The 27,998-nt window shown below is 61.5% G+C and overlaps 1 protein-coding gene across 7 annotated transcripts in view; it reads left to right on the top strand.

Moving 5' to 3' along the window:
• The window catches only part of MAD1L1 (mitotic arrest deficient 1 like 1), a 319,048-nt gene that overhangs the window by 254,181 nt on the left and 36,869 nt on the right, over nucleotides 1–27,998 (top strand). For all 7 annotated transcript variants that reach the window (XM_032394014.1, XM_032394012.1, XM_032394015.1 and 4 more), the window contains one exon: nucleotides 22,629–22,819. In XM_032394014.1, the coding sequence (XP_032249905.1) occupies nucleotides 22,629–22,819 (191 nt within the window). The remainder of the gene's footprint in view (nucleotides 1–22,628; nucleotides 22,820–27,998) is intronic.

Below are 27,998 nucleotides of genomic sequence, written 5' to 3'. Positions count from 1 at the left end.
TACAACAAACTTGGAATCGGGGAAGTTGGTGGGCGGGGGGTTGAAGGGTGAGCAATGGTGGAGCCAGGAGCCTGTTGGAGCTGTGCCCCGGAGCCCCCATGGCCGGAGGTGGTGGCGGGGGGCCCCGGGGGCAGAGGATCAAGGGTGCTTGCCGGCAGGTGTAATTACAAGCCGTCGGCCCCCAGGTCCTCCATCCAGCACCAGTGGTTGGTAGTGGCCTCTCGGACCCCAGCAAAAATGAAAAGAGGAAACAGAAAACCAAGGTGGTTCTCTTAGAGCCTGCGTCCCAGAGAGCAGGTCCCACACGGGCAGGGCCCTCCCCAGGAACTTGTTAGGGACCCAGGATGTTGGGCTCTGCGTCAGGCCTGCTGGGTCAGACATGCCTGTGGCCCACGGAGGGTCCGCGGACGGGAACACCGACGCGAGCACAGAGGCGGTGCGCATGGGTGCCTCGACCCCGCCCCAGCCCCCCCCCACCACCACAACACCCTCCGGACGGGCTCCTGGTGCGGGACCTGACACCAGAGGCCCTGGCAGACCAGGCCTGTCCCCGGCAGGACCCGCAGAGCCCTCTGCTCACTGTGAGCAGGGGCCCAGGGCTGTCGGCCCTGAGGGCGAGAACAACACACGTGGGAAGAGGAAGCCCTCGAGGGATTGTTCCGGGACACCTTCAGAGAAGGAGAAGAATGTGTTGCTTTACTTTGAAAAGTGTTTTCAAAGAGGATACACGTGAAGTTCTGGAAGTTAAAAACACCAAAAGTGAAATGAAAATCTAAACAGAAGACTTACGAAATTGGGGGAGGTTATGTGAACAGGAGAGCAGAGGCCGGATGAAGGTGGGAGGGGTGTGGGGTGTCCGCGGCTTGTCTGGTGGCTCCAGGAGAGGGCGGGGACCCCGGGGAAGCGCGGCTGGCCGGAGAGAGGCGCCCCACACTGGGACGTGTCGTCCTGGGACTTCTGAACACAGGGACGAGGGGACCTGTTGCCTCCTGGGGAGGGAGAAAACGGGCCGCTCCATTCTCAACTGCGGCCCAGGGAGCGAGAAAGCCTCCAGGGGCGGGGCTCCCGGTGCCTGAGGGACTGGACGGCGGCTCACGGCCAGCCCCGCGCTCAGGCCTGTCAGGGAGGAATTCAGTTCCGTTTCCGATGTTCAACGTCTGGAAAACCCTACCTCGCTGTTCCCTCTCCCACGAGGCCTGTGGAGGATGCGGACCCATGAAAGGAGAGCAGGAGCCAGGGAGCAACACAGATACGGGAGGCCCGAGCGCCAGCCCTGGAGAGATGAGGAGGACCCAGGACAGCCGCCCCAGGGGCAGCCGGAGCTCAGGTTGAGACTGGTCAGAAGGTTCTGGAACCACTTCAGACAGATGAGGTTGCAGAATGTAAGGTGTCCAGTGTCTTGAGAGACGGTGTGGACCAGAGCTTTCCTTACCTGTGTGCCGGACTCCCGGCTCGTGGTTCCCACCGCACGGTCAGGGTGCTCCAACGTGGACACCCGGTAGGGAGGTTTGTCGAGTCGGTCATGAGTACCCGGAAAACAGCCACTGGAAAAGCACGACCGTCACCAGCTGCAGGGGAAGCAGGAAGTGTGGGGGAGAAAGTCCTGGTCTCCTGCCCGGCCCAGCTCGCGTGGCTGCAGTCAGGACAGCGTGGGGTTCTGACGCAAGCAACTCAGGGCATTGTGTTCTGGGAGAGGGCAGAGGGCGGTGGGCACCGCTTCAGCTCTCTGACCCAGGAGTGCCGTCATGTCGTGCTTCCTCCACAAGAGGACTTAGTACCCAAGTGACCGTCCAGTGGGTGCAGCCGATGCCCCGAGGGAGTGGGAGACGCCTCGTCCCGCCACTGGACTCTCGAAGACTAAGACCTATCTGTGCAACAGAGTTGGCATAAAAACAAACCCTAAAGTTTCAGACGTGTGTGCAAGTCCGGCTTGTGAAGGCCGGTGCGTGCCAGCGCTCCGCTGAGGCACAAGGGCTGGTCCGCGAAGACAGAGGCCAGAGCCTCGTTGGGGATGGGCCTGGGGTGGGGGCTGGGGGGGGTCCCGTGCTGGACGCGGCAGCGGCGGCTGGCCGACCGGGCGTGTGAGTGGGGAAGCAGGGGGTCGCCGTGTCCGTCCTCGGGGCGGGGGGTGACCACGCGGCTGCCACGGCGGGGGGAGGAGCTGGGCACGTGGCGTGGCTGGGGCCGCCTCTCTGGAAGCTCGGTGGGAGCGGGAGCTCTGAGAACCTCCACTGGGTTTGCAGCCTGTGTTTGCCCACGGCCTCGTGCCAGGCGTTTGTCTTACGTTTGCAGGAGAGGCGGGGGCGGCTGCATGGCGAGTGTGGTCGTGGGACCCCAGCCCCGGGCAGCTGCCTCGGCCCCGAAGGAGCGTGTTAGAACAGCCAGGCGCCTCGCGGATGGCGCTTAAGTGGGTAGACAGCTGGCCGCTGCTGCATGGCTGGGGCGCGCAGACGGAGCATGAGGGTTAGACGCGGCGTCTGCGGAGGCCCTGTCTGCTCCTGCCAGCGGGGCTGCAGGCCGTCAGCAGACGCGCCCTCCCCTGAGCCCCGTGCTGTCTGCAGCGCACACGGCCCCAGCAGCGCAGGGCCAGCCTGCTGGGCGGTGACCTGTGACCTCCCGCCAGTTGCAGGAGCCTCGGCACTTGCAGGCCCCTGGCCAGGTGTCTGGGTACCCCGAAGATGCGCCGTGGAGAGTGGGGCTCCGGTGGACTGCCAGCCACCAACAGATGCCCCCCGCGCTGCCGCCCTCCACCCCCGGTCTCGCAGGCCAGGCTGCCCTGCCACCCGTGAGCGGGCCGCCCCCCACCCAGGCCTTGGGCTGTGCAGACCGGCTCGCTGTGGTCTGGGCTCCGGCTGAAGGCCAGAGATGAGGCAGAAAACACGCACAGGGGCCCCCGCCCTCGGGCACCCCAGGTTAGCACAGAAAACGGACCTCGTAGGAACGTGACCAGTTCCCTGACAGATGACGTAAAGGGTGCTGACGGTCCAGACGGGTTCCCTCCTGCTGTGCACGGGACACCACCTCCGAGCTGGCCTTGCAGAGCAGCCCCCGAGTTCAGTGCGGGGTGGTGGCTCTCAGATGGAGCAGGTGCGCCGTGGCAGGCGGCTGGACTAGCGGCGGGGGCCTGGCCTCCTGAGGAGCGCAGCTTTGCTGAACAGGAGAAGGACCCGTCGGGCTAGCCGGGACGGGGGAGGGGCCGCAGCCGCCCGCCCTCCCTAACCGTGCCCTCAGAGTTCGGGGGAGAGCTGGTCTGAGGTTCTGGTGGATCTTTGACAAAGGAATTGCTGAACAACCCGTAGCAAGGGCCCAGCCTCCTGGGTCGGCAGGAGCCTAAATCCTCAGCCTCCCCCAGCTGGCTCTTGGCTCCTCACAGGGCCCCCTGCGGTACCCAGGCTAGGCCAGGGAGATTATTAATTGCAGCTTAATTAGGTAACGCATTAATATTAAAATAACCGAATCTTGTCAGCAACACAGTGAAGGCGATCAAGTTTGTCACTCCCTGGCTGTGTGGGTGCAGCTGATCCCAAGGTGTCCCTGCGTGGGGGAGGGTGGTGGGGTCCAGGGCTCCTCCCTGGGACCCCCCTGCTCTGCCCGGGCACAAAGAGCAGCTTGCTTCTTCCCTCAGCCGCTCTGTCCTCTCTGCTGGCTTGTGAGGCAGCTCGTCCATGCCGTGGCCAGCGCCAGTTCAGCTGGCGGGGAGCCGGGGGGCCGGAGGGCCACGGGTCGTGAGTCCAAGAGGTGCCGTCTAGGTGCTAGCGTTCTGGGGTGGCTCCACAAGGTACAGGCCATCTGAATGTCTGCCGTCCCCGTGCCCTCGGCAGGGCAACCACCCAGACTTCCACTGGCTCGCACGTAGGTGAGGGTGGGGTGCTGCCACGGCGGAGATGGGGTGGACGCACCGTGGCCCCCCGAGGCAGGGGCACACAGTCCCGTTAGCCGGCAGCACTGGCCGCCCGCCACCTGCTGGACCCACAGGTGTCAGCGGGGCCTGTCCCTGCCCTTAAAACAGAGTGAGGGGAGAGCGTGGGAATCAGGGCCTCAGAGCAGGCCCTGGGTGCAGAGGGCCAGGGGAGGGGCAGACTGCAGCGGCTGGGCAGCTTCTCCGGGCCAGGGCAGGGGGCTTCGGCTGGGCTTTGTGGGCTGAGTAGGAGGGGAGAAGGGCTACTCTTCCAGGCAGGGGTCCTCCGAGCTCGTCCCCCGCCCTCACCATGTGTGCCCAGCCCCGTGTGGGGCCGCAGTGAGGGCTGCCGGCCAGGAATGCACGAGCCGGGTGGGGAAAGAAGACCGACGAGCCCAGAGAATCCAGGGAGCCACGTAGGGTGTCTCCAGCCACCTCCCACCCCCACCCCAGATGAGCTCTCCCGTTGTCCCCCAGGGGCGGGCCCTGGGAGCTGCAGGAGGGTCCCGGCCTCGGGCTCTCCTGACCCACCCGCCCTGCAGAACAGCCTTCACCCCTGAGGCCTGGCAGAGGTGGGAAGGGAGGGGTGGCCTGGGTCTCCGAAGCCACTGGCCGGTGCCTGAGTGGCGCACACGTGGGGTGGATCTGAAAAGCACCACGGAGGCTTTAAAACAGAGCAGACATCGAACCCGAGCTTCCAGAACGGGGTCGGACGCACCCGGATACACCGATACCAAACTGCCAGACACAGTGCTTCTGGGAGCGTTAGCCCGTTTTCTCGGGGCCTGTTCTTGGTGGGGACGGTTGGGTCCCTGGTCAGCGCGAGGTTGGCTTCCTAAAAACTGGCCCCTGTCCCACAGTGTCCGCACGTGGCCCGTGGCTGCTTCCCCGCGGGTGCTGGTGCTACAGGGGCGGTTCTCACACGTGTGTGCGTGTGTACATGTGTGTGCACACGTGTACATGCGTGTGCATGTGTGCATACGTGTACATGCATGTGTGCGTGTGCGTGTTGTGTGCAGTACATCACGTCCTACCTGGCGTGTCCCCGGTGTCTGAGGACAGGTGCCTGCAGCGCCTTGGGCCATCCCTGCGTCCTCTGGGGCAGGTCTCTGTTCCAGTTTCCCCCTTTATTGGGTGGTTTTCTTTATATCGAGTTCAGGGAGTTTCATTTCCTAGCAGCGTCCTTCTCAGAGCAAACATGTTTCATTTGCTCTCGGACAATGGATTTTCCTTTTACAGGAGTCTCATCTGAGAACCCTGCCTGACCCAAGGTCAAGACACTTTTTTCTTAGTTTTCTACCAAGAGTTTTTCAGTCTTACAGTTAAATCTGTGATCCGTGTAGAGTTGAGTTTTGCATACGATGTGAGGTTTAGGTTGAGGTGATTTTCGAGAGGGGTTCACGTGAACGTCCAGTTGTTCCAGCGTCAGCTGTGGAAAAGCGTCTTGTGCTTCCACTGAATTACCCTTGCTCCGTGGTCCTGTCCGCTGGCTGAGTTATGTGCGCCCCGTCTTCTGTCCCTCTGACCTATGTGTGTGTCTCTTCGCTGCCACCATCCTGACTGGTGGCCATAGCCGGACACTCATCATCGGTACCGCAAGTCCTCGGACTCGGTGCCTCCTCTTCACGAGCGCCTGGCCCGTCCCCGTCCCGCTGCCTCTCCACACGAACGTGAGAGTCAGCTTGTCTGTATCTACAGAAATCCTGCTGACACTTTCATGGGCATCCCTTTAAATCTGCAGATGAGCTTGGGGAGAATCGTGCTTCTAGGTGGTGAGTCTGTCCACCCAGAACATGATGTGTCTCCACTGACTCAGGCTTCCTGGATTTCCCTCATCAGCGGTTCCTGATTCTCTGCACACACACCCACGAAGTGCTTTGTTAGAAACGTCCCGAAGTGTTTCCTTGTTGTTTTAAATTCTTGGAGTTACTGTGTGTGTGTGTGTGTGTGTGTGTGAGAGAGAGAGAGATCTTTGTGTCTAGAAGTATGGTTGGTCTTGTGTCCTGTGACCTCACAGAGCCCACGTACCAGTTTCAGGAGGGTCTTGTTTGGATTTTGTTCATTTTATTCTTTGCAGTCGTGCCATTTGTGAAGAGGGACTGCTGTATATTTTTCCGTAAAGCCTGGGCGCCCGCGTTCCCTGTTCTTGCTCTCCTGCCTGGCTGGAGAGCGCGCTGCTGAGTGGTGGTGAGCACGGCCGGCCGCACTCCTCAGCGCCTGCCTGGGCGGCGTTCAGTCCCTCCCCACCGCCCGTGCCCTGAGCTGCGGGCTGTGTGTAGATGCCCTTTGTCCAGTTGAGGAAGTCCCCTCTAAGCTTGCTGAGCGGGTTTATCGTGTTGGATGCTGAATTTTGTGTCTCCATCAATGGATAAGATGTCAGTGTGGAGGATTGCTTGTGAAATTTTTCAATTTGGAGCCAGCCTTGTATTCCTAGACTAAATTCCTCTTGGTTGTGGTATGTTCTTCCATTTTATGTTGCTGGATTCAACTTGCTAATATTTCGTCAATAATTTTTGTGTCGTTGTTCATATTGGTCTGTGGTTGTCTCGTCCTGTCCTTGTCTAGTTTGATTATCAGCATAATGAATGAAATGAGTCAGAAAATGCTCCTTCCTCTTCTGTTTTCTGGAGGAGATGATGTCAAATTGGCATTCCCTCCTCTCTGGCTGTTTTACAGACACCTGCGGGACACCCTCTGCGCCTGTAGATTTGGGTCGCTGAGGGTTTCTAATAGTTACGGGGGCCACACACAGTTTGTATGTTGAGACCCTCCTCCCCAGTGTGATGGTGTTGGGAGGTGGGGCCTTGGGCGGTGATGAGGTCATAAGGAAGGGTGGGGCCCCCATGAATGGGACCACTGCCCTCAGAAGAGAGACCCAGAGCGCTCCCTCGCTCCTTCCACCACGTGAGGACACAGCAGATGCTGTCTGTGAGCCAGTAACTGGACCCGCGCAGACCCCAGATCTGCCGGCGCCTTCATCTCAGACTCCCCGGCCTCCAGAACCGCGAGGGGTACAAGCTCGTGTTGATGAGCCAACGCCGTCTGCAGTGTTCTGTGACAGCAGGCCACGTGCACTAAGACCACGGGAATATCAGCTTATCTGGTTTTTCTTGGGTCAGTTGTGGTAGTTCGTGGGTTTTTGTAGGAATTGGTCCTTTATGTCTAAGTTGTGAAATTTACCACAGGAATTGTTTGTACTATTCTTTTATTAATTTTATCATCTCACTGAGTGTAGCAATTACCCTCTCTTTCCTTCCTGATTTTGGTAATTTGTGTCTTTGCTTTTTTTTTTTCCTTTGTCAGCTTTGATGAAGATTTGCGCATTTGATCAGTCTTTCAAAGGCCTCGCTTTCAGTTTCATTGATTTTTCAGTATTGTTACTCTGTTTTCAGTTTTACCGATTTTTTGCTCATTTCCTTGTTACTTCCTTTGGTCTGCTTACTCTGACTTCCTCGTGTTCTTTGTTTGGTTTCTTAAGCTGGAAAGTGAGATTGCTCATTTGAGATCTTTTTTTGTTTTCTAAAATAAGCATTTAATGCTATAAATTTCAATCTGAGTACTGCTTTAGCTGCATCCACAAGTTTTAGTATGTTGGAGTTTCATTTGTGTTCAGAAATTTTTCAAATTTCCTTTAAGATGTTCTCTGTGATTCATACATTATTTAGAAGTGTGTTTTTAATTTCAGAATGTCTGGGGATCTTCCAGGTGGCTTTCTGTTACTGATTTCTGGTTTAATTCCATTACATTTAGGGAACACACTTTGTATAATTTGTTTTTTAATTCAGGATTTTTCTGATGGCCAGTACTGAGCGATCTTAGTAAATGTTCCGTGTGCACCTGGTAAGAAGGTGTATTCTGTCTGTTAATCAGTGTGTTTACACCATTTATATTTAATGTAGTATTTTAATACGTTTGGAGTTAGGCCTGCCATTTATGATTAGTTTTGCTTGCTCTCTGTGTTTTATTACTGTTTTCCTATTTCTACCTATTTCCAGATTCTTTGAACATTTTTTAGTATGCCGTTTTGATATATCTTAGGGTTTTTTAATGCATTGTATCTCTTTGGACATTTTTTAAAGTGACTTTTCTAGGGATTGATTACAGCACACATGCTTACTTCTCACAGTGCCCTTGCATCTGCTATTTTACCTGTTGGAATGTCAAGGTCTTACTGTGACAGGCTTTCCGCCCACCGGCCCCCCGTGTGGTGGTGCTCGCAGGTCATTTTCCGCACATACGCCGAGAACCTGCCAGGAAATGTTACAGTTTTTCCTTTGAACTGTCGTACGTATTTTAAAGAGCAAAAGAGGAAAAAAACAGTTCAGGATTTTTACCTAGACATTTAGAATTCGTGTTGCTTTGTCTTCATTCCTGAAATTCCAGGTTTACCCCTTTTATCTGCTCCCCGGGTGTTTCTTTCAGAGGACACGTGCTGGTACCAGGTTCTCGGGGCTCCCCCCACGTGGTGACCCCATCTTGCCTTCACTCCTGAAGGACACGCCTGCTAATTCTGGGTTAGGGGTTCTATCAGCATTATGGAAATCGACATCGCTTCTCTACCTCTGGTCTCCATGGCTTCTGATGAGTCATCTACAGTCATCCGGATAACCTGCCCTCAGTGTAAGAGACACAGAGCGTCAGAAACTCAGATCGCGGATAACGGTGTTTGTAAGTTAAAAGTGGGGGACAGGAGAGCAGCAGCATCTGGGGACAGGGGACCCGTACACCGATATGCTCTCTGCAGCCGGTTTCAGTGGTAAATGCTGTTTCCGGGTGGACGCTGACACACGAAGTCTGTGTGGGGCATCCGTGCAGTCTGGCTTGGCGGTTCTACCATCTCTGTCATCCTGGGTCAGCACCTGTCGGCTGTGTTGTTTCCTAACAGGTTAGTATTTTTTTGGTTTTTCAGATGCTGCTTAATTTTGGATGTTTTCTGTAGGTTTTGAATGCCATGTTGGGAGATTCTCGGTCTTTTTGCTGTCCTGTGGAGAATGTTAATCCTGGTCGGTTGGTTTCAGCAGGTGGACTGAGGGGACAGTCCCCGTGCCCTCTGAGCTGTGCTTCCACACCCGCTCAGTTTCAGGACCCGCACCACAGTCTCCACGGCCCGTGTGGGTGCCAGGCATGCCCCCCAGAGTCCCCTCTCCTGATCCCCCCCAGTTTCTGCTTCCCTGAGGCTCTGGGCCGGAAACCCAGGGCTTCACTTTCCTTGCTCTGCTCTGTGTATTCCACAGCTGCATCAGCATGAAGGCCAGCGCCATGGGGTGAGCTGGGACAGCAGCTGCGATTCACCCCAGTGTCCTGAGGTCACGGCTCTGGAGGGCTAGGTGCCCGCCCAGCTGCACCTGCCCCTCCACGGGGTTACCAAGGACCTGGAGGAGAAGGGGATGAGAAGAGGAAGAAAGAGGGATTTCTCCTACCTCCTTCTCTCAACTCTGCACCCAGTGCTCGCTCACTGCATCCAGCCCAGGCTTCAGTGCCTGTCGTCCGGGGCAGGGTGGGGGACGCAGCAGGACCCAAATAAGCAACAGCAACCAACCTTGGCAAACTCAAACTGTAAAGCTCACCCAGTGTGAAGGAGGTAGCCCCAACAGTCCCATGATTGTTGCAGGAGTTGGAGCTACAATCAGGAAGCTTCCAAAAAAGACCTCTCCAGGCCGGGCGCTTTCCCTGGTGAATTGTACCAAATGAAGAACAATTAACCCCAGCTCTGTACAAGCTCTTCAAGAAAAGTGAAGAGGGAGCGCTCTCGAACTCATTTTATGAAGCACATATTATCCTAATTTGAAAACCAGTGACAGGACAGAAAATAGGACCTATAGGCATTTATTTTTGTATTCCAGGATTCAAATATCCATTGATGTCATCTACCGCATCAATGTGATCTAATCAACTGATGGAGTAATTTGACAAAACTCAACACCCAGGAAAACTCAGCAAACTAAATAAAGAGGGGGCTCCCTCAGCCTGACAAAGAGCGTCTGCGAGCACCCCCACACCAGTCCGTGCTTCCCCAAGACCAGAAATAAGGCAGAGGTGGTCTAACGCCCTGAGTAAGCACGGAGGAAGTCCCGGTCTGGGTCACCAGGGAAGAGCAGGCATAGGGACGCAAGGGGAGGGAGCAGAAGTGTTCCTCTGCAGACGACTCTCTGGGTATAAAACCCCAAGGAGTAAAACCAAACACGAAGCCTGGTGAAGTGAGTGTGGCACAGATGGTTGTGATCCAGTTGATCTTGCATCCTGAGGTGGCAAGACCCCCGAAGGGTCCCTGCTGCCCACTGAGGGCCCGGGTCCACTGCAGTGCTCGGCCGTGGGGCCGGAGTCCGCGTCCTGCCTCTGGTGACGTGTCTCCCTCCTGCCACTTGCAGGAACGTGTTTGAGGTCCGTGCATCTCGTCGTGTGCGTCACCGAGTAGCGTTCATGGTCGGACCTCGCTTTGTTTAGGCTTTCGTCGGCTGGCGGACGCTGAGGGGACGGACGCTTCTTGGCTCGTAGGAATGTTGCTGCCGAGGACATGGCACCATGAGGCTCTGTGTGCGCATAGCCTCGCACGGGGTGAGAGTGGAATCGGGGTCTCTGGTTCTTGGGGTGTGATGGGGGCTGGGTTACGTTTGACCTTTAAGCAGCTGCCAAGTTGTTTTCCAGAGCGGCGGCAGCATCTCAGGGTCCCTGTCAGGGCCCCGCGTGCCCCTCGTGCTGCTGATTCCCTGGCCTCCGGGGCGCGGCCGTCTGCTGGGGTTGGGTCTCCCCGACGGCGAGCAGCGTCAGGCACTTTCCCACAGCTCATGAGCCGTTTGCACATCTGCTCCGGTAAAGTGTCTCTGTTAGTCTTCAGCCCGGTTTTAGAGTATTTGTTTTCTTGTGATCATTTTCTTCATGCTGCCTTTCAATAAGCGAAAGTTTTAAATTCTGATGAAGTCGAATCTACTCGTTTTTCCTTCTGTGCTTAGTTCTTTGTCTAAGAAATCTTGGCTTGCCCCGGCGTTGCCATCTCCCGGTTTCTTCTAGAAGCTTTTAGACCCGTGTTCTGTATCAAACTAACCTTTGTATGTGATGTGAAGGAGGGTTCAGCATTCATTTGTTCCTATTCAGAGGTCCAGGTGTTCCCAAGACACCACCTGTCTCCGACCCACCTTGCTAAGGGCTGCAGGAAATCCACCGGGAGAAGCGCAGATGCTCATGGCCGTGGCTCAGAGCGCTGGCGGCTGGACGCTGGGGGGCTGCACGTGGCTCCTGGGGAAGGAGCTGGGGGGCCGCCCGCGGTGGTGGTGCATGCTGCCCCGGAGGGCTTGCTGCACAATGAACACGAACACTACTCGGGCTTCTCGCCTTTTTTATGAAAGCGAGAAAACCCTCTTCGGGTTTCTTTCAGCCTGCGCAGACAGGACCTCTTCTCACAGGCCGTTTGCCAAAGTGGAGGGGCAGCATACGGACTGCGGGCCAGTCTCCGTGGTCTGGATGACCCCCGCCCAACCTTACTGTTTGCATTCCCGTGTCCATTTCTGCGTTGGCTTGCCGGCGTCGTCCCTGCTTCTCTGAATGGTCCAAGCTGCCTCCTGCCTCAGGCCCTTTGCACGGGCCGCCTCTTGCCTGCCTTGTGCTCAGCTTGTGCCCTGGCTCCCTGGAGGTCTGCTGTGACCAGGGCCACACTGCAGCCCCCCTCCCAGCCCTGCCTTCTGGTGCTCCATAGTGCTTACAAGCTCTGGAGACCACCCCGCCCTGCTGATGTGTGTTTTTATCTGTGTCCCATATGGGAACGTAACTGCCTTAGACCTGGGATTTTTATGTGTGTGCATGCTGTGTGTCCTAAGCCTAGAATGATGCCAGGCATGCAGTTCACTCTTGTCACATCCTCGTTGGGTGAGTAACTCACCAGCCCTTCTAAAGTCCCTGTCCCTGGGGCCGCTCACTGTGAGGGCTCGGTCCTGCCGCTGCTGTTGAGGGGCAGGGAGATCGTACTCAGACAGGCCTCTGTGGCGGCCACCCACACCCCCAGGTGCCCACGGCCACCGTGGTGGTCACCTGCTCCCACAGAGGTCTCATCAGGCAGCGCTGGGGGTCAGAAGTCTCGCATCAGGAGGCTGACAGCAAGGTGTTGGCCGGACTGCGTCCCCCGAGGCTCTGGGGGGCCCTGTTCCATTGCCGTTTCCGGCTGCTGGAGGCGGCTGCTTTCCGTGGCCCTCAGCCCCTCCCTGAGCCCCATGCCAGTGGTGCGTCCTCTTCAGACCTGCACCCTCCTACCTCCTCTCCTCGTAGAAGCTGCATGAGGACCCTGGGCCCCTGGACCGTCTCCACCTCCTTAATTCACTCCCGCCTGCAGAGCCCTCTTCTGCCGACGAGCAGACAGTCCTGGTCCTGGGCATCGGGCGCTGACACCTCCCCACGGCCTCTGTCTTGGTCACTCACCTGTTGACCTTCGGGAAAACGTCCTCTCTCTGACTTCACAAGGTCGTTAGGACTCGGGGGCGTACAGGCGTCAGCGCCTGCTGGGGGCCCTGGACAGAGGCCGCGGACCCCCAGGCGGACGGCGTGGGGGGCCAGCCTGCTCTGGGGCCCCGGGAGCGTCTCTGCCTGCCCGTCGTGGTGTCTGAGGCTGGTGCGTATTGTAGTCCCGCGCGGTCAGGCTGGGGCGGGCTGGAGGCAGAGGCCGGCGGGACGGGCAGGAGGGGCTCCTGCAGCCGGACCCGGGGAAGGGTGGGCACTCGTTCCGAGTTCCCACGCTGGGAGCGCACTCTGCACTGCGGCTGTTGTCCGGGAGAGCCCTGCTCCCCGCCGCGCCCAGCAGAGTTGAGCCGGGCTGGACTCTGGTCCCGGCAGCTTCTCTGCCCGCTACATACGCTCCGCCAGATCCCTTCGCCGCCCTGAGCCTCACCTGGTGCTCGGCAGCTCCGTCGCAGAGGCCGCTTGGCCCGCACACAGGCAGCTGTGCGTCTCGGACGGGGTCGTGGGCACTGGGAGGAGCAGCCTGGCTCTGCGGTGAGCCCCCGGCACGCTGACCCCCGAGGCAGGCCCCTAGACCCCAGGGCTGCCGTCTGTCCCTGAGCGCGAGGTGCCTGCCGCCCGAGAGTGCTGCTTCCCTCTCGGGCTGCGCATCTGGCACACTCCTCACCCCATGCCCCACCTTCCGGGGAGCCCGGCCCTGAGGGCAGCCTGCGTCCTCGCCCCTCTGGATCGCCAGAGGGCTAACTCGCTGCCCCCCTGCCCACCATCTGTCTCCCCGGCCTTCCCTCCTCCAGACCCTTTGGTCTGTGAGCGGCTGCAGCCGCTGAGCCGGTTCCCATCCTCTTCCTTCATCCGCCTGGCTGCGTGCGTTAGCAGGTTTTAATAACTGCCACATCTCAAAAGCAGGGAGAGAAAGAAAGATTTAAAATCTTGTCCTGCCCAAAGCAGACAGATTGACTCGAAAATGACTCGTCAATAAAAGATGAGCTCTGGGAGGCTCTTCCCTCTTCCGAGAGGAAGCGCACCTTCCAGGGACTCGGCTGCCGGGAGCCCGCTGTTGGAAATTAATAACGCACACGCCGTGCAGAACGGAGTAGGAGCGAGCCTGCCACAGCTGCCGGCCTCTCGCCTCCTCCTGCGGGCCCTCCCGCCTGGTAGCCCCAGGCCGCCGCTGCTCCGTGAGCCCAGCAGGTCACCTGCCTGGGCGCGTGTGGAAAGAAGTTGCCGGAAACTTGTTAAGCAGTGGTGTCCTCTGGTTTGCGTCTCAAGGGCTTTGTGATGGGCGTGCCTCTTGCATGCGTCTCCCGCCTGGATGGTTTCTGGCTCCAGCGGGTGTGTGTGAGCGCAGGTACGTGCACGCGTGAGTGTGCGTGTGTGAGTGAAGCCTCAGACAGTTTGCTTCCAACGGTCTGACCCCTGGGTCCCCACGCCTGGACTGGAGGCTCGGTGACGCTCCTGGGTGTTCACACAGCGTAAGATGAGCTGGCCGTGTGCAGGGCGAGAGGCCTCCCCGGGGTGCGCGTGTCCTGGCCCTCGTGGAGCCCAGGACCCTGCCCTGCTGGGGTGTGCGCTTCAGTCGGGAAGAAATGTACCCTAAACCACCAAGCAAGTGAAACCAAGTCGGAGGATTGTGAGCTTGTGCAGGGACACCGGGACGCTGGGATCCCGGAGGAGCCCCTGCCGGTGGCATGGCTGGGCGGGCTCGAACGAGCAACTGAGGCCGGACTTTGTACCTGAGGTGGCACCTTGTGTCCAGGGCTGGTTCCTCATGGCAGCACTGGCACTGCCTGGTGGGCTGCGGGGGATCCATCCCGCCCCGAAGTCCTGGCGGGAATGTCCGGCTTCTCTGCTCCCTGGCCGGGTGACAGTGAACAAGGCACTGACCTTCTCTGGGCCTGACCCCACATCTGTCAGCTGCCCGGACGAGGGGCCGGCCGTGGCCTTCCACCAAGGCTCAGCTGGTCCTCCACTCCCGAAAGAGGCAGCGGGGTGGGGAGCCTGGCGCCCGGTGGGGCGGGGGGGGGCATCCTCTGGGGCTTCGACTGTTCTCTGTTCTCCGTGGTGGGGGAGGGAGCCTTCCCAGGAATATGATATCACATGAGCTCCCGCCTGTCACCCCGGGACTCTCCCACCCCGTAATCTGGTGGGCTGTAATTGCTGGTGTCTTTTCAGATCATTTTTGTGCAAGGTGACAAGCTGCTTGTGGAGTGAGCCGTTAATCACACAGAGATGCCCCTGTTTGAAGGCTGGCACCGAGCTTTACCCCGGGCGGGCGTCTGCCAGGCAGCCGGCGGTGGGCACACACGCTGCTCATCTGCATATAATTCCAGGGCGAATGTCTTCTCTCTTGTGTAAAATGTGCAATTTCCGGCCCAGCAGGGGAACATGGGCTCATAATGGAGAGACCTTGTCCCAGGGGCCCTCCAGCTGCAGGCGGTTCAAACGAACCGTTCCCTAGGAACGCAAAAGGCTGTGTCTAGTGGGTGGTAGGGGCCCGTCCGCCGGTCCCTTAGGCCCACAGTGGGGGTCGGCGGAGTCTGCCGTGGCCTTCATGGGAAGGCCTCCCTGAGTGCTGTGCAGGGAAGGGGGTGGGCGCCTGGACGCCTCTCCAGGCTGCCTCCCGGCCCCGCTCCTGGGATTTGGATTTGGGACGGGAAGGCAGCCTCCAAGAGGAGCCCATCAGAGGGAAGCCTGTGCCGCGTCGGCGTGGAGGCCCTGCGGCTCTTGCAAACATGTCCCAGGGGCTCGGCGCCCACAGAAGGCCCGCCTGGGGGCGCGGTCCAGCCGGCAGGCATGTCTCCTCCCCGCTGCTCACGGTCAGCCAGGCCCAGGACCCAGACCCACAGTCACAGCCCCTGTGGTGTCCGCTCCCACGGTTGCTAGTAAAATTGCATAAATATTTGATGCTTAATTATTAAATATTTAAAAATGTAAAAGTGAAATAGTTAGAAGTTACGAGCCATGAGTAATTTGGCCCCGAGCAGAGCCCACCACCCCCCGCACTCCCTTTCTCATGCACCTGCTGGGGAGGCCCAGGCCCAGAGGCGCTTCCCACGGAGACACCTCAGGCCCAGCCAGGCTCCTAGGCCCCCGGCCTGGTCCTGTGTGGTGGGGAGTGTGGACCGGGCACCCGCTGCACCACCCTGGGGTGGCTAGCCTCTCAAGGTGCGTGGGCGCAAGCTGAGGTCAGGCCCCTGCATCGCCCTGACACTCAGCCGTCCCCGGGACGCACCTCCTTACAGAGGCGGTCCCCTCCCTGGTCTTTGTTCAGCTGCAGGGACCAACTCAGAACACGTTTGCTTTCATCCACATGCCCTTCAGATAGGTAGGGACGCATTTGGTGCCCCAGCTTCTCCAGACCCAGCACATCCACCTCAAACAGCTGCTCCCGTGTGGCCTCGTGGTGTGGTGCCACGGCTTGGTTCCCACGGGCGCGACCGCTGGACCCCTCCCCCCCCACGTGTCCTCCCGACACCGAGCGGGCGTTTCCCTCAGCTCCGTCACCAGCTTCTTGAACCCGAGGAAGCAAACACCCAACTCAGGACCTTGACCCCCCAGACCACGGCTCTCCCAGAGCCTGTTCAGAGCAGAGGACGGCACTGCCCTTGCCTCATGCCCACTGCCAAGACTGGAGCCGGTTATGCCTCCTGGACCTTGGGAGGACTCGAGAGCCGTGGGCCAAGGGTGGCCAGAGCACCAGCTGTCCTTCTAGAACATCTGGCCCAGCTGCCGGTGTCCTGGGGGGCCCGTTGGCGTGGCTGTGTGCTGTCTGTCCTGACCCTCTTGCCCTGCAGGGCCTTGCCTGGGCACCGGACCCTTTAGTTTGGCCCGAGATAGCGGACAGGTCAGCCGCGGCCAGCACTGCTGGGTGCACAGTGGGCCCACCCCTTTTCTGGGCCTCAGCCTCCCCACAGGGGAGCCGGGCAGGCCGAGGAGACAGGCCCCACATCGGAGCTCAGTGAGCGTGGGGGGGTGGTAGGTGATCAGCAGCCTGCCGTCGCTGTCCACTGCTGTGCTCCTGTGTGGCGTGGACCCCGAGGGCGCGCCAGCCGCCATCCCGGACCCGTAGACCCCTCCAGGCTGCAGAGCGCGGTGCCGGGGATGCCCAGGGATGAGGGGCACAGTGTCCGCAGTCCAGGGCACACACGCCAGCCTCATGGCCTGTGGCCGAGCGGGAAGCCAGTTGTCCAGCCTCTTGGAAAAGTGCAGGACACACCACCCTGCCCTGGCCCCCGGGCCTCACCCCGCCGCCTCCCTCCAGGCGGGGCGGTCTCGAAGCCTCCCTCACTGCCTTTCCCACGCTGCCCTCGGAGCGGCCCTGACGTGCGCCGGGTTTAGAAACCACTGCCTGGCGCAGCCTGGGCTCAGAGGGCTTCTGTTGCTAATGGTGAAATATTAGTGCTGTTTGTTGTTGTTTAAGCCTGAGAATCTTAGCATTGGCTAAGTGTTTTTTATTCACTTTTCAGAAAGAAAAATGACTCTGTCCTGGGTCACCAAAGGGAAATTTCAAATGCTGCTTCCAGCTCCTAAACAAAGCGCCGCTGCAGGAGCCAGGCCTGCCTGCCTTTGATGGCTCGGCCGGCAGCCGGTCCCTGGTCCCCAGCCAGCTTCCCTGCCCTGGGCGCCCTGCCCTGGGCCCGGCCCTTCACGCCTCCTCTCCACTGCCCTCCCCAGCGCCCCTGTCCACACCCAGGCAGGCGGCCGGCCGGTGGGCCTCCCCGCTGGGGCTGGTCTGTTGGACGCGGGGACGCATGGCCCCAGCCCCCTTCCAGGGAGCCCGAGCGCGGGCGGGTGTGAAGGCAGCTTCAGGCCCCACTGGGTCACTGGTGCAGTTTGACGTCTTCCCGCTGAGCCCGTGCTCCCGCCCACCTCCCTGCGCAGGTGTGGACTGCAGATGTGGGTCCCAGACCACACCTTACTGCTTGGCTTCTCAGGAAGCAAGCTGACGGCATGGGGGCCGTGGCCCTCCAGCCCTTCCCCCGGGCGTGGGCCTGGCCGCGTGGGGCGGGGGGGGGGGGGGCAGGTATCAGCATTTGCCTCAGCAGCCCTGAGGGGCGAGGCCATCACCTGGGGGACAGGAAGGAGACGTGTGCCTCGGCTCCAGTCGGCCTCCCCACCACCCGAGGCAGTGAGGCCCCGCTCCCCCAGGTCTGCCTAGCTGCGTTCCTCTGTCTGCGTTCCGTCTGCGGAGATCTTGCCCACCCGACTCGTCCCCCGTGGCGGTTGCAGTAGGGAGCAAGGACAGACATGTGTTCCATCCGCCGTGTCCACAGGGGAGCCCCGTGTGTGTGTTACCTTTGTTTATACTGATTTTCTAGGGGTTATGATTTAGGATTATGCAGAAATGGCATTTTCTGTACTCCTGACTCCTTGAGGTGCTCTAAGGATGGAGTGGGACGAAAGGACCTAGTCCTCAGCTGTTCTGAGCTTAGAATCTGCTGGAGAAATAACTGTGACACAAGGAGCTTTTAAAAATGCTCTGTTGTGTTACAATGGACAGTGTCACGTACCCCGAGAACCTACGACAGGAGACAGGATGCATTCCAGAGACGCGGTTTTGAAGCTGGGGTGACTGGGGGTCAGCTAGGAACCAGGAGGAGCTGCTCCAGGCATGTGCAAAGGCCCTGAGGTGAGGAGGGTGGTGGTGCTTCATTCAGGGCATGAAATAAAGCTAGTCAGGTGCAACTGGAGAGTCCGCGGCCTGGGCTGCTCGGCAAGGGCCTGATGGCTGCAGGAGAGTGTTGTGTTTTTTTTGTTAAGATTTTATTTGTTATTTGAGAGAGAGAGAGAGAGAAAGGGAGCGTTCACGTGGGGGAGGGGCAGAGGGAGAGGGAGAATCTCAAGCTGACTCCGTGCTGAGTGTGGAGCCCAACACAGGGGCTCGACCCCACGACCCTGAGATCGTGACCTGAGCCGAAGTCAAGAGTCAGATGCTTAACTGACTGAGCCACACGGGCTCCCCAGGAGAGGGTTTTAACCCAGACCACGTCTTCCCTTCAGAGCTCAGACTTTCGTGCAGAGGGCCTGACCCCGCCACCAAGGCCACCCTGAGCTGACTGGTGGGAGGCCCGGGGCCCCAGCAACCTCGCATCCCGGTCCCAGCTCTGCCCTTTGTGGGGCTCCACCTCTCCCCCTCCAGCTGCTTCCGCTGTGAAGGGGCTGACTTCCCACAGGGCAGCCGGGATGGTGGCCATCGGACGGCCCCTGCTCTGCTGTCGGATCATCTGGACCGAGATGTGGGTCAGGGGAGCCCATTAACGGGGAGCCGCTGCCTTGAGAGGTCCCGGGATGGAGCTGAGGCTGAGGCGCTCGGGGCTGGCGATCTGTGTGTCCCACAGAACGGCCGCAGGGTGGGGCCGACCGGCTCTGAGTGGGCCTCAGGATCAGACCCAGGCACCTCGCGGGCACGCTCAGGCCACTGGAGAGGCGGGACGTGGACCGTCAGACCTGGGCTGCCCTCCGCAGAACCGTTCGCGTATCTGAAAGTGTTTCGTGTGGTCTTGTCTGCCTGTGCTTCTCGACAGCCCAGGGAGTAAGGCGCTTGGAGCAAACGGCTGCATGTCGGCAGCCCGCCAGAGCCGGGGGCGGCCCCTATCCCGAGCCCGGGTCAGCGGTCCCGTGGGGCGCAGACCTTGGTCGTCGCCACCCCTGCCCACCCAGCTCCCTGCACTTTCCCCAGCAAACTGGTAAGAAGGGGACTAGACCGTGTCGCGCCTGCACTTTTAGTCAGGCAGACACGCGGCCTCTGCCGGCCAGTGCCGCCGCGCGCTGGGGCCCCGAGAGGCTTTCTGCAGGGAAGGTCCAGCCGTCCACCCGTCTGCCTCTCACTTGCGCTCCCCACCCCTCCAGGGTAAAACCTTCCTCTGAATTTCAGACTGTGATCTGGCTCTCCAGAGCTATGTGCCCATGACCGCTCCTTCATCCTGATGTCTCTGCTCCCGGGGCTGAAGCACTCTCTCCTGCTGGCCTTTATATAATGGAGAGATGAAAATCAGTTTATTTTTGTTCTGTGTCCTTCCCACGGGCTTTCCCAGCTGCCTTCTGTGACTCCAGGAGCAGCCAGGTGTTGGGCGTAGATGAGGAGCAGGGGGTGGAGGGCAGAGCCGTCCAGTGGCCCCTGTGGACATGGCTGGGGGCAACGAGCGGGACTGGGCATGCCAGGTCAGAGAGCAGGTGGCATGGCCCCTTGACCTTGGCATCCATCCCCGGCCCCCACCGCCCCTGCCCACCCTCCACGCCTGGGCTCTGGGTGACCATGTCCTCTCTTTGGCTCCTACTTGTCCATTGCCTTCCTCGTCCCTCACCAAGGACTCTTGGAGAGCCTTGCAAAGGGCTACTGAGGGGAGGAGGGGTGGGGGTGGCCCAGAGAGGAAAGGCAGTGGTGGTGGGGGGCACATTCCCCCAGCCAGCGCAGGTGGAGAGCAGGGTTGAGGGCGGGGGGCAGGAGAGGGCTGAGGGCGAGGGCGAGTCTGGGCCCCAGAGTGTGGGCCTGGCCCCAGGCCTGAGTTGAGGGGCCCCAGGCACGAGGTCTCCATCCCGTGTCTGTGACGGCCGGGATGTGCACGCAGCCCGCGAGGTCTGGGGTGGGCGGTCCGGGATCTCTCAGCGGACCCGATGAGGCCACTCGCCTGCTGCGCTGGCCCTGCCCGCGTGTGGTCACCACCAGCAGGCCCAGCCTTGGGGGTGGCTGTGGCGGGGCACCTGCGGCGGGTGCAGAGCTGTGGTCACCGCGGACCCCGGGGGTCTCGAACGCTCGGTCACTGGGACCTGGAGGAGCCTCCTGAGAGCGCCACGTGCAGGGCCCCAAACCCACCCAGAGGAAGGCGTCTCCAAGGCGAAAGGCACATCTTTTATTTATTTAATCCAAACTGTTGTGTGAGTTATTCATTCACGTTTACGTAGGCCATTGAACAGCGGCGTAAGGGGTAGGTCAGGGCACCGACTTTGGTCCTGAATCACAGCCAGAACCCACGGCGGCCCCCTGAACTCGCTGCGTCAAGGCGCCGGACCCTGAGAGTCGCAGCCTCTCACCTGACCCGCACCAGGCCTCCGGGTCAGAGGGGTCAGAGCCCTCTTTACTCCTCCGATGGGCCGTGTAACCTTGAGGCCGCTCTGCCCCCCACACCCCCCACTCTCGCCCGTCAGAGGGGGACGTGGGACTCGCCTCGTGGTGTTGAGCGGCAGCGCGGGGTAAGGTGTGCGTGGTGCCTGGCACTGGGTGCCCCTCTCGGGGGTGGCAGGTGGCCTGGCTCATCCGCTCCTGACCCGAGCCCCGTCTCCTTGTAGGAGTCCAGGAACTGTGGAAAGGGGCTCTTACCTTCTCCAAGGTCAGGCTGCGTTATTACCGAAATTTAATTTTTCCCAGCAGACATCTGAGATCCATTAAAGGCAGGGCAGCCTCTGACAGGGGTGAAATATCACCTCAGAACCTCGATCAGTGAATTTTTCCTTGTGGAATGGGTTTTCCTCCCACTAGCAGGTCCGTCCTCGGTGGGCTGGCTGAGGGACGCAGGGAGGAGCGTGGGGTCAGAGCCGCCAGGTACCCCTTTGATTTCATAGTCTGATTACTCGATTAATCAAGGGCTCCGTGCCCGCGTCCCGAAGGAGAGGCTCTCCGCTCCAGAATAACAATGTCCACCAGGGCCAGTCGGAGCTGCGTGCTGAATGGGGCGCAGGTGAGGGCAGGGCGTGTGGCCCAGTGGATGGACACGCGTGGCGGAGGGGCCAGAGGGAGCCGTCCTCTGCTCTCAGGAGGCCTCGTTCAGAGGGAGCACGCAGAGCTGCACGCAGTGCAGACGAGACCCAGGGTCTGTGTCCATGAGCCCGGCGCCATCCGGAGTGTGTGGGGGGCGGGGGGTCGTCGAGAGCTTGGCCTAGGACAGACGGCCCTCCCTGTGCCAGGTGCCCGCGGCCAAGCACTGAATCCCCCCGGCCCTTGTTAGTAAAGCCGAGAGCAGGCGCCTTCCGCGTGGCCTTGCCGGACCCTGTTGGTAGCTGCTGCGCCCCCACCGTCGGTGCTGTGGCCTGAACCCACACAGCGCTGCGGCCCCGTGCGACCTGGCTTGGGCCTCGTGACGCCCCTGGAGGCGGCTGCGTGCCTCACACACGCCCAGGGGCTGGGGACGCTGGGCTCGAGGCCGCGGGTCAGGACGGGCAGAGCGGCTGGAGGGTCTCCGGTGGGTTTCTTTCCCTGGAAGGCAGGCTCCCCGTCCCCTTCCCCTCCTCCAGGAAGTGACCCTGCCCGCATCCGCTCATGTGAAGCTCGCTGACGTGACCTCCTGCTCTCAGCCCCGCCAGGGCGCTGGTGGTGGGTGGGCCTGGGCTTCGGCCTGAGGACGAGGGGCTGCGGTCACTGTCACGGTGGGCAGGGCTCCGAGCCGGGGGCTTTCCCACCACCCCGTCGGCCAGCCGGGCTCCCGTCCTGCCCAGGGCACCGCCGTCGTCAGCTCCAGACGGGACCACCGGGGGCTCCTGGCTTCAGAGGCGGCCCTTGTGTTTGAGGAAAGCCAGCCTAGCTAATTACTGGGGGGATAACCGAGGTTTAATTACCGGGAAGGCACCTTGGGTGAAGCATCCGTGGTAATTGCTGTGTAGCCTGCTGACGGCTTTGCACTTGGCACGGCTGGTTTCTCCCGTACAACCATAAACTGTGCGGGAGTGACGGGCGGGCCTGGGGGCGGATGGGCCCCGGGGGCCTGTCTTCACCTGGTGGCCTTGTCTCCAGAACATCATCAGGCATCTCTAGGGCATGTCCTCTCAAAGCCCCCCATCCGCTCCGCGCTTCTCCATGCTGGCCCATGCGGGTGGGCATCGGCCCCCCAGCAGGAACCCGGCTGCAGCCGTGCGTGGGGACCCAGGACCGGTGTCCCCAGTCAGTGACTGATGTCTGCGGCCGGAGGGCCGGTGCACATACCCCCACGTCCCGACCTGGGACGACTTCCGTGTTGCTCCTATTGTCCCTCAGAAGGGGACCGGGCCGGGCGGGGGTGGAACCGGGGCTCAGAGCCGGGAAGATGTCTGGCTTCCGGAGTCGCTGCTCTCCGTGGAGTTACTGTTTATAGTTGAGGAACTTCATCACCACAAGTGCGGCTGCTTATCGGCTTGTTCTCTTCGTTCCGGACTGAGTGCCCACGTCAGGGCTTGCCGACGCAGGTGGCCTGTCCATGCCGGGCAGGACCCCGTCTCCTCCTCGACTCGGCCCGGTGATTCTGACCGGGGCCCCCAGCTGCCCCCCCGGACCCCCCTTCTCCGGGCTTGCAGGCTCACCCCCTCTCCTCTCCCCCCTCAGAGCTGAGGAAGCAGGTGGAGAGCGCTGAGCTGAAGAACCAGCGGCTCAAGGAGGTCTTTCAGACCAAGATCCAGGAGTTCCGGAAAGTCTGCTATGCGCTTACGGGCTACCAGATCGACATCACCACGGAGAACCAGTACCGGCTGACGTCCATGTACGCGGAGCACAAAGCCGACTGCCTCATCTTCAAGGTAGGACCTGCCGTGACGCGCCGTGCGCGCTGCTGGGAGCAGCCTCGCCTCAGGCAGGCATGGTCCGTGGGCTGGGAGGGGGCGAGCCTGCTGACCCTCGGCCACCCACACCTCTGCCCTGCGGCCTGGGGCCTCTTGCGGGAAGCCCCAGGCCCCAATCTGGCCGCCTCCGGCTCTCTGCCATCCCCCTGTTGCTACACTGGTCCCGTTGCTGGGAGGGGCAGGGCAGCGAGGGCCCGGGCATCCTGCACCAGCCGCACTCAGGGGACGGCTGAAGTAATAGGCTGAGGGTCTGTGTTGGGCCAGGGAGACGGCCTCGGGGCTGGACCGTGGCCAAGGTCAGCGTGCCACAACGCAGAAGGATGGGAGAGGGATGCTGCTCGACCTCTATGGGACGCACCCTCCGGCTTGCTGGCGAGGCCAGGGCTGGGACCCCAGGCACATGGGGGGGCAGGTACTGCGCGGCCTGTGTTGGCCCCAGGCTCTCTCTGGAGATGCTGCTGGGGCACAGTGCCTGGCGGGGTGGGGGCTCCCACGGAGGAGTTGTGCCCGTGTGGAGGCCTGAGGTGTCCTCCGGGTTTCAGGGCTGGGGCGCTCACCAGGAATGAAGCACCTGCCTGTGAGGGGCGAGCAGGTCCCAGCAGCTGGGGGCTTACTGCGTCACTGGGGGGGCCCAGGGAGGCTGCCTGCCCGAGCTGGAATCTGGGTGAAAAGGGCTGGCCCCACCACCGCCCCACTGGCCTGACCTCCTGACCCGCCCTGCCGTGAAGACAGTGCCGTGGGCCCGGCAGGGTGCGGCGGGCGAGGCTGCGGGAGCCCAGGGTCGGCAGAGAGGCCGCCACTTCGCATTGCCACGGTGTGGAGTGGGCCATCCACCTGTCACTGCCCAGATCTGTAGAAACAGCCCGCTTTTCCTTTTCTTGTATAAGAAGGGAATAGCCTGTGTGTTGTACACGCTTCAAGCAGAATTCAATAGCAAATGAGATCCTTTCTGTCTCATTTCGTCGTGCGCTTCCTGGTGAACCCATGACCAGCCAGCCGCTTGCTGGTGAAGGTGCTGGCCCGCGCCCAGAGGCGCCAGGCCTCAGGCTCAGGGAGGAGCCACCTCGGAGGCTGGCACCCAACCCCGACCTCCCTCCTGGCCTCCTTCCTTCCTGGCGGCCTCTCCTTCTCCTCCTGAGGTCAGACTGCACCTCAGCCTGGCGTCTGCCCCCCAGCATCTCCCAACGTTTCCTCCCAACTCCCCTGCCTTCTTGGGTCACGTGTATCTGTTTTTACGTTTCTCGAAACCCCTCATTCGAATAAGTGAAACACTCAAACACGTAAAGTCTACATAAACTGTCAGGAACATACTTGACTCCCGTTCACGTGATTCCCTGTGCCTTAGAAGAACTCGGCATGGCTGATCGCTGTTCCATACCTTGTAGAAATCCCAGGGGTGTTTAAACATTAAGTACATTAACAAAGGTGTACAATTCTTACAAGCCCCATTCGCTCTGACAGCCACTGCGCAGTGGAGACAGGCCGAAGTCACTGTCAGACCCCCATGCCCTCTGCTGTCGTCCCCCCAGATCCTCTGCCATCCCCCCCACCCCCCGATGCCCTGCTGTCCCTCCCCACCTTCAGCTGTCCCCCTGCCCCAGGCCTGGCTGTGCTCGGCAACCCCCCAGCCCGGGCACGTGCACCGTGGCCGCAGCCCTGGCCGGGGCCGGTGCAGGAGCTGCTTGCCGGGCTGTGGGCGAGCGCAGAGCCTTTCCGTGGCTTTGCAGAGTCCTGGAAGCATGGGCTCCCGGTCGCTGCACCCAGCCCTCCGGGCCCCTCCTCCTCCGCCCCAGGCCCAGGCGTTAAGCCAGCCCAGAGCACCGGGCTCTGGGGAGAGCTGGCCGGAAGCAGGAGCCGTTTGTCTCATTTGTCCGTGGAAATCTCGGGGGTGGTAACATGTAATGGGCCGGCGAGTTCCGTGTCCTTGTCCAGCCTCACTGGCCTCTCCACAGAGCAGGGGGCCTGGGCACAGGACAGGGCGGTCCCTGACCGCTCGGTGGGGTCACCCCCACCTGGATTCGGCTCTCGGCGTTCCCCAGATGCCCTGGTGGCACTCTGGAAGACAGCCACAGGCCAGGCAGCTGCAGCTCTGCTGGATGGCGTGAGAGACCGCGACCGGACCACTGGGTCAGGGTCTCCTTCGGCAAGCACTGACGCTCTGAGGCCTCCCGGGATGGGAGGGAAGAGGGGGCTCCGTCCCGGGAACCAGAGCCTGGGAGCGTGTGTGTGCACACGTGCGGGTGGACATCTGCGTGTGATAGGCGCACGCGCAGGCCCACCCCTGCCCAGACACCCAGCAGGGCGTAGGGGCGCAGTCTCATCAGGCTTCTCACAGGGCCCTGCTGGTCGGAACCCAGCCCAGAGCCTTGTGGACGGCTCTGGACAGGTGGCTGCCTGCCTCCCTGTCCCTTGGTTCCGTGGGAGCCCAGCTTTGCCGAGGACACTGGCAGTTTTCTTGTCGTCTGCAGTCACATCACCCTGTGGTGCCTAGTGCTGTGTGGGCATGAACGGGTGGGGGTGTTGCCTTTCTTATCCTGGCTCTTTAGGAGGGACTGGAAGCTGCGTGGGGTAAAACGAGGGACAGGGATCTGGAGCCGGCTGGGGGCCCCAGGCACACCCTGGCTGCCCCCAGCTTGCGTCTCTCCCTTCAGGGTGAGGCTTTAAGTCCCCAGGATTCTGGCGTGGGCTCTGGTCCTGCCACCTGCACCCCGGGCCCAACATTGGACCCCTTTGTGGGTCCCCCTGAGGGGCCTTCCCCTCCGTTCTGCGGGTGAAGCCCACCACGCCCCGCCCAGCCAGTGCCCCCGTCCTCCACGGGACACGAACCTGCCTCCTGGGCTCCCTGACATGGCAGTGGGGACCTGCCGGCCTCAGTCCCCCCCACACACACCCCCAGGGCCACCCCGGCTGCTCCTTCCCTGTGCACATCTCGCGGGGCCTTTCTCGGAGCTCAGGGGCCACCCCGCGGGAGGGGTCGGGTGAGGGGTCCGTCCTGTCGTCTGGCTCAGCCTTCCGTCCACAGACACACTCCCCACCTCCTGAGGTGCGGTCAGAGCCCCGTGATGCCGGGCCCCCGGCACCAGCTGCCCCACCCCGGGCAGTGCTGGGCAGGGCCCCGAGGAGGCGCCCGGTGCTTGCGTGCTGCGAGGCCCCGGCTCCCTGTGCGTCTCCAGCGGCAGAAAGTGCTGGGCTGCAGGGAGCAGCTTGCCCCGAAGCATGGCGGTCCCTGCAGACTCTGCGGACGTGTGTGCACGCGGTCCTTGCTCAGCCAAAGGCCCCTCGGACGCTGACAACACTGAGCCCCTAAGCTGCTCCTGGGCCCTCGGGGGCCCCAAAGAAGGCATGGCTGGAGCTGCCAAGCCTGTCAGGACATCTCTAACCCAGGACTGCAGGTGTCACCTTTGCTTACTGTTCAGTGACAGGAGGCCCCGTCCCACCCTGTCCACTGCCCACCTGCCTGCGCGGGGCCGGGCACGTGCAGGGTGCTCGCGGAAGACAGACAGATGGGGGAGAAAGAGCAAGAAGCTAAGTAGAAGGCAGACCGACCCTCGGCAGACATTCACTGCCCGGGGACCCGAGAGGAGACACGAGGGGCCCGGGAGCCGTCCCACCCTTGGCTGGGTCACTGCACCCTGTGGGACTCAATTTCCCCACTCACAGTGGCGAGCTTGGTCTGGATGCACCCTGCGGTCAGAAGCCTTCGTTGGGGCAGCAAGGGAGGCTTCCCTGTGGGCTGGCAGTCCTGAGTGGGAGAGGCCGCCGGACAGAGACCGGCCCAAGAGACGGGGTGACCCACCGGCCCCCATGCGGTGTTGGGGCCCTGCCGCCTGGGGGCTGACGGCGAACTCGCACGGTGGCAGTGGAATCAGGCTGGAGGGGGATCACGGTGAACCGTAGCCTCTTGCCCTCTTTGGTTGATTTTATTTTCCCAACGATGATTTTCCAGGCAGGAAGGGGGCCCAAGGCAGAGTTAGAAATAGCTGAGCACCGTTCCAGTTGAGCGGGCTCTGCGGATGCGCGCCGGCATCATGGAGGGTTTGGGCTCATCCCACGTGCTCTGCGCGAGAAGACACGGCGCCCAGCGGCCCGGCCGTGGCTGCCACGTGGGTGGGAGCTGCCTGCCCCGGGGGGCCGCCACTCCGAGGACAGCAGGAGCTCTGGCCAGGCCGGGCCCAGGAGGGGCCTGGCTGCCCTCCATCCCCCACCCCGCCCGGAGGAGAACGGGGCCCCCCGCATGCTCGCACTAGTGCAGGTGCCTGGGAGTTCCCAGGACCACCCGGAGCCCTGGTTTCCGCGGCCCGTCGTGCTGTCTGGCCGTGGTTCCCGAGCTCTCCTGCCCCCCGTCCTGCAAGAAGGCCCTGAGGTAAGGACGGCGGGTGGGTCCCGTGCCAGCGCCCCTTGGGACAGGCTGTGGACGAGGTTGCTGCAGGACGCCGTGGTGTCCTCTCGGCCCGGCCCTGGGACGGCTTGGGGGCAGCGGGCAAGGCGGGACGCGGCTTCCGGCCTCGGCAGAGCGGCTCGCGTGCGGCGTGGCCACGCCTGTGTCTCCCCTGTGGCCCCTGGGTCTCCGGGCTGTCCGGGGCACTGGTGGGGGCTGTGTGGACTGTGACGCTGTGTGCGCACCCCGTGCGGGCCGGAACCCGGAAGCTCCAGGGCCAGCGCGGGCTCCGGGGCCCGGGGACTGCGGGAGCCTGTCAGGTGCCGACCCTCTGCAGCATGCTGCTCCTTGGGCTGTGGGCAGCACCCCGTAGCCCCCACACTTGCTTGTGTGGATTCAGGTGCCCCGGGGCAAGTCTGGCTCGTGTGGGCATGTCACTGCCCTCTGGGCTCTGCCGCTGGGACTTGGAGGCACGTTGGTGCCAGCCCGCCCCCCAGCCTTGCCCCGGAGCTTTCTGGGGTCGCCTTGCCCCGCCCTCCGCTAAGCAGCGTTCAGGGACGAGACTTCTTTCCCCCCAGGCGTGGCCTCCCTGAGAAGCAGGACCTGCCTGGGCTCCTCCAGGGCCTGCCTCCCAGCCTGGCCCCCATGAGCGTCTCTACTGAGGGCCGGGCCACCCGAGGACCTGGGCAGGGAGGCAGGTTCACGAGGGTCCCCAGAGCAGCGGAGACTGAGGTCGGGCGGCAGGCTGTGTGGTGGCCT

Source organism: Phoca vitulina, unplaced genomic scaffold, assembly GCF_004348235.1.
Source record: "Phoca vitulina isolate PV1807 unplaced genomic scaffold, GSC_HSeal_1.0 scaffold79, whole genome shotgun sequence".
Lineage (NCBI taxonomy): Eukaryota > Metazoa > Chordata > Mammalia > Carnivora > Phocidae > Phoca > Phoca vitulina.
Note: the sequence above shows the minus strand (reverse complement) of the source record. Positions and strands in the feature narration are given on the sequence as shown.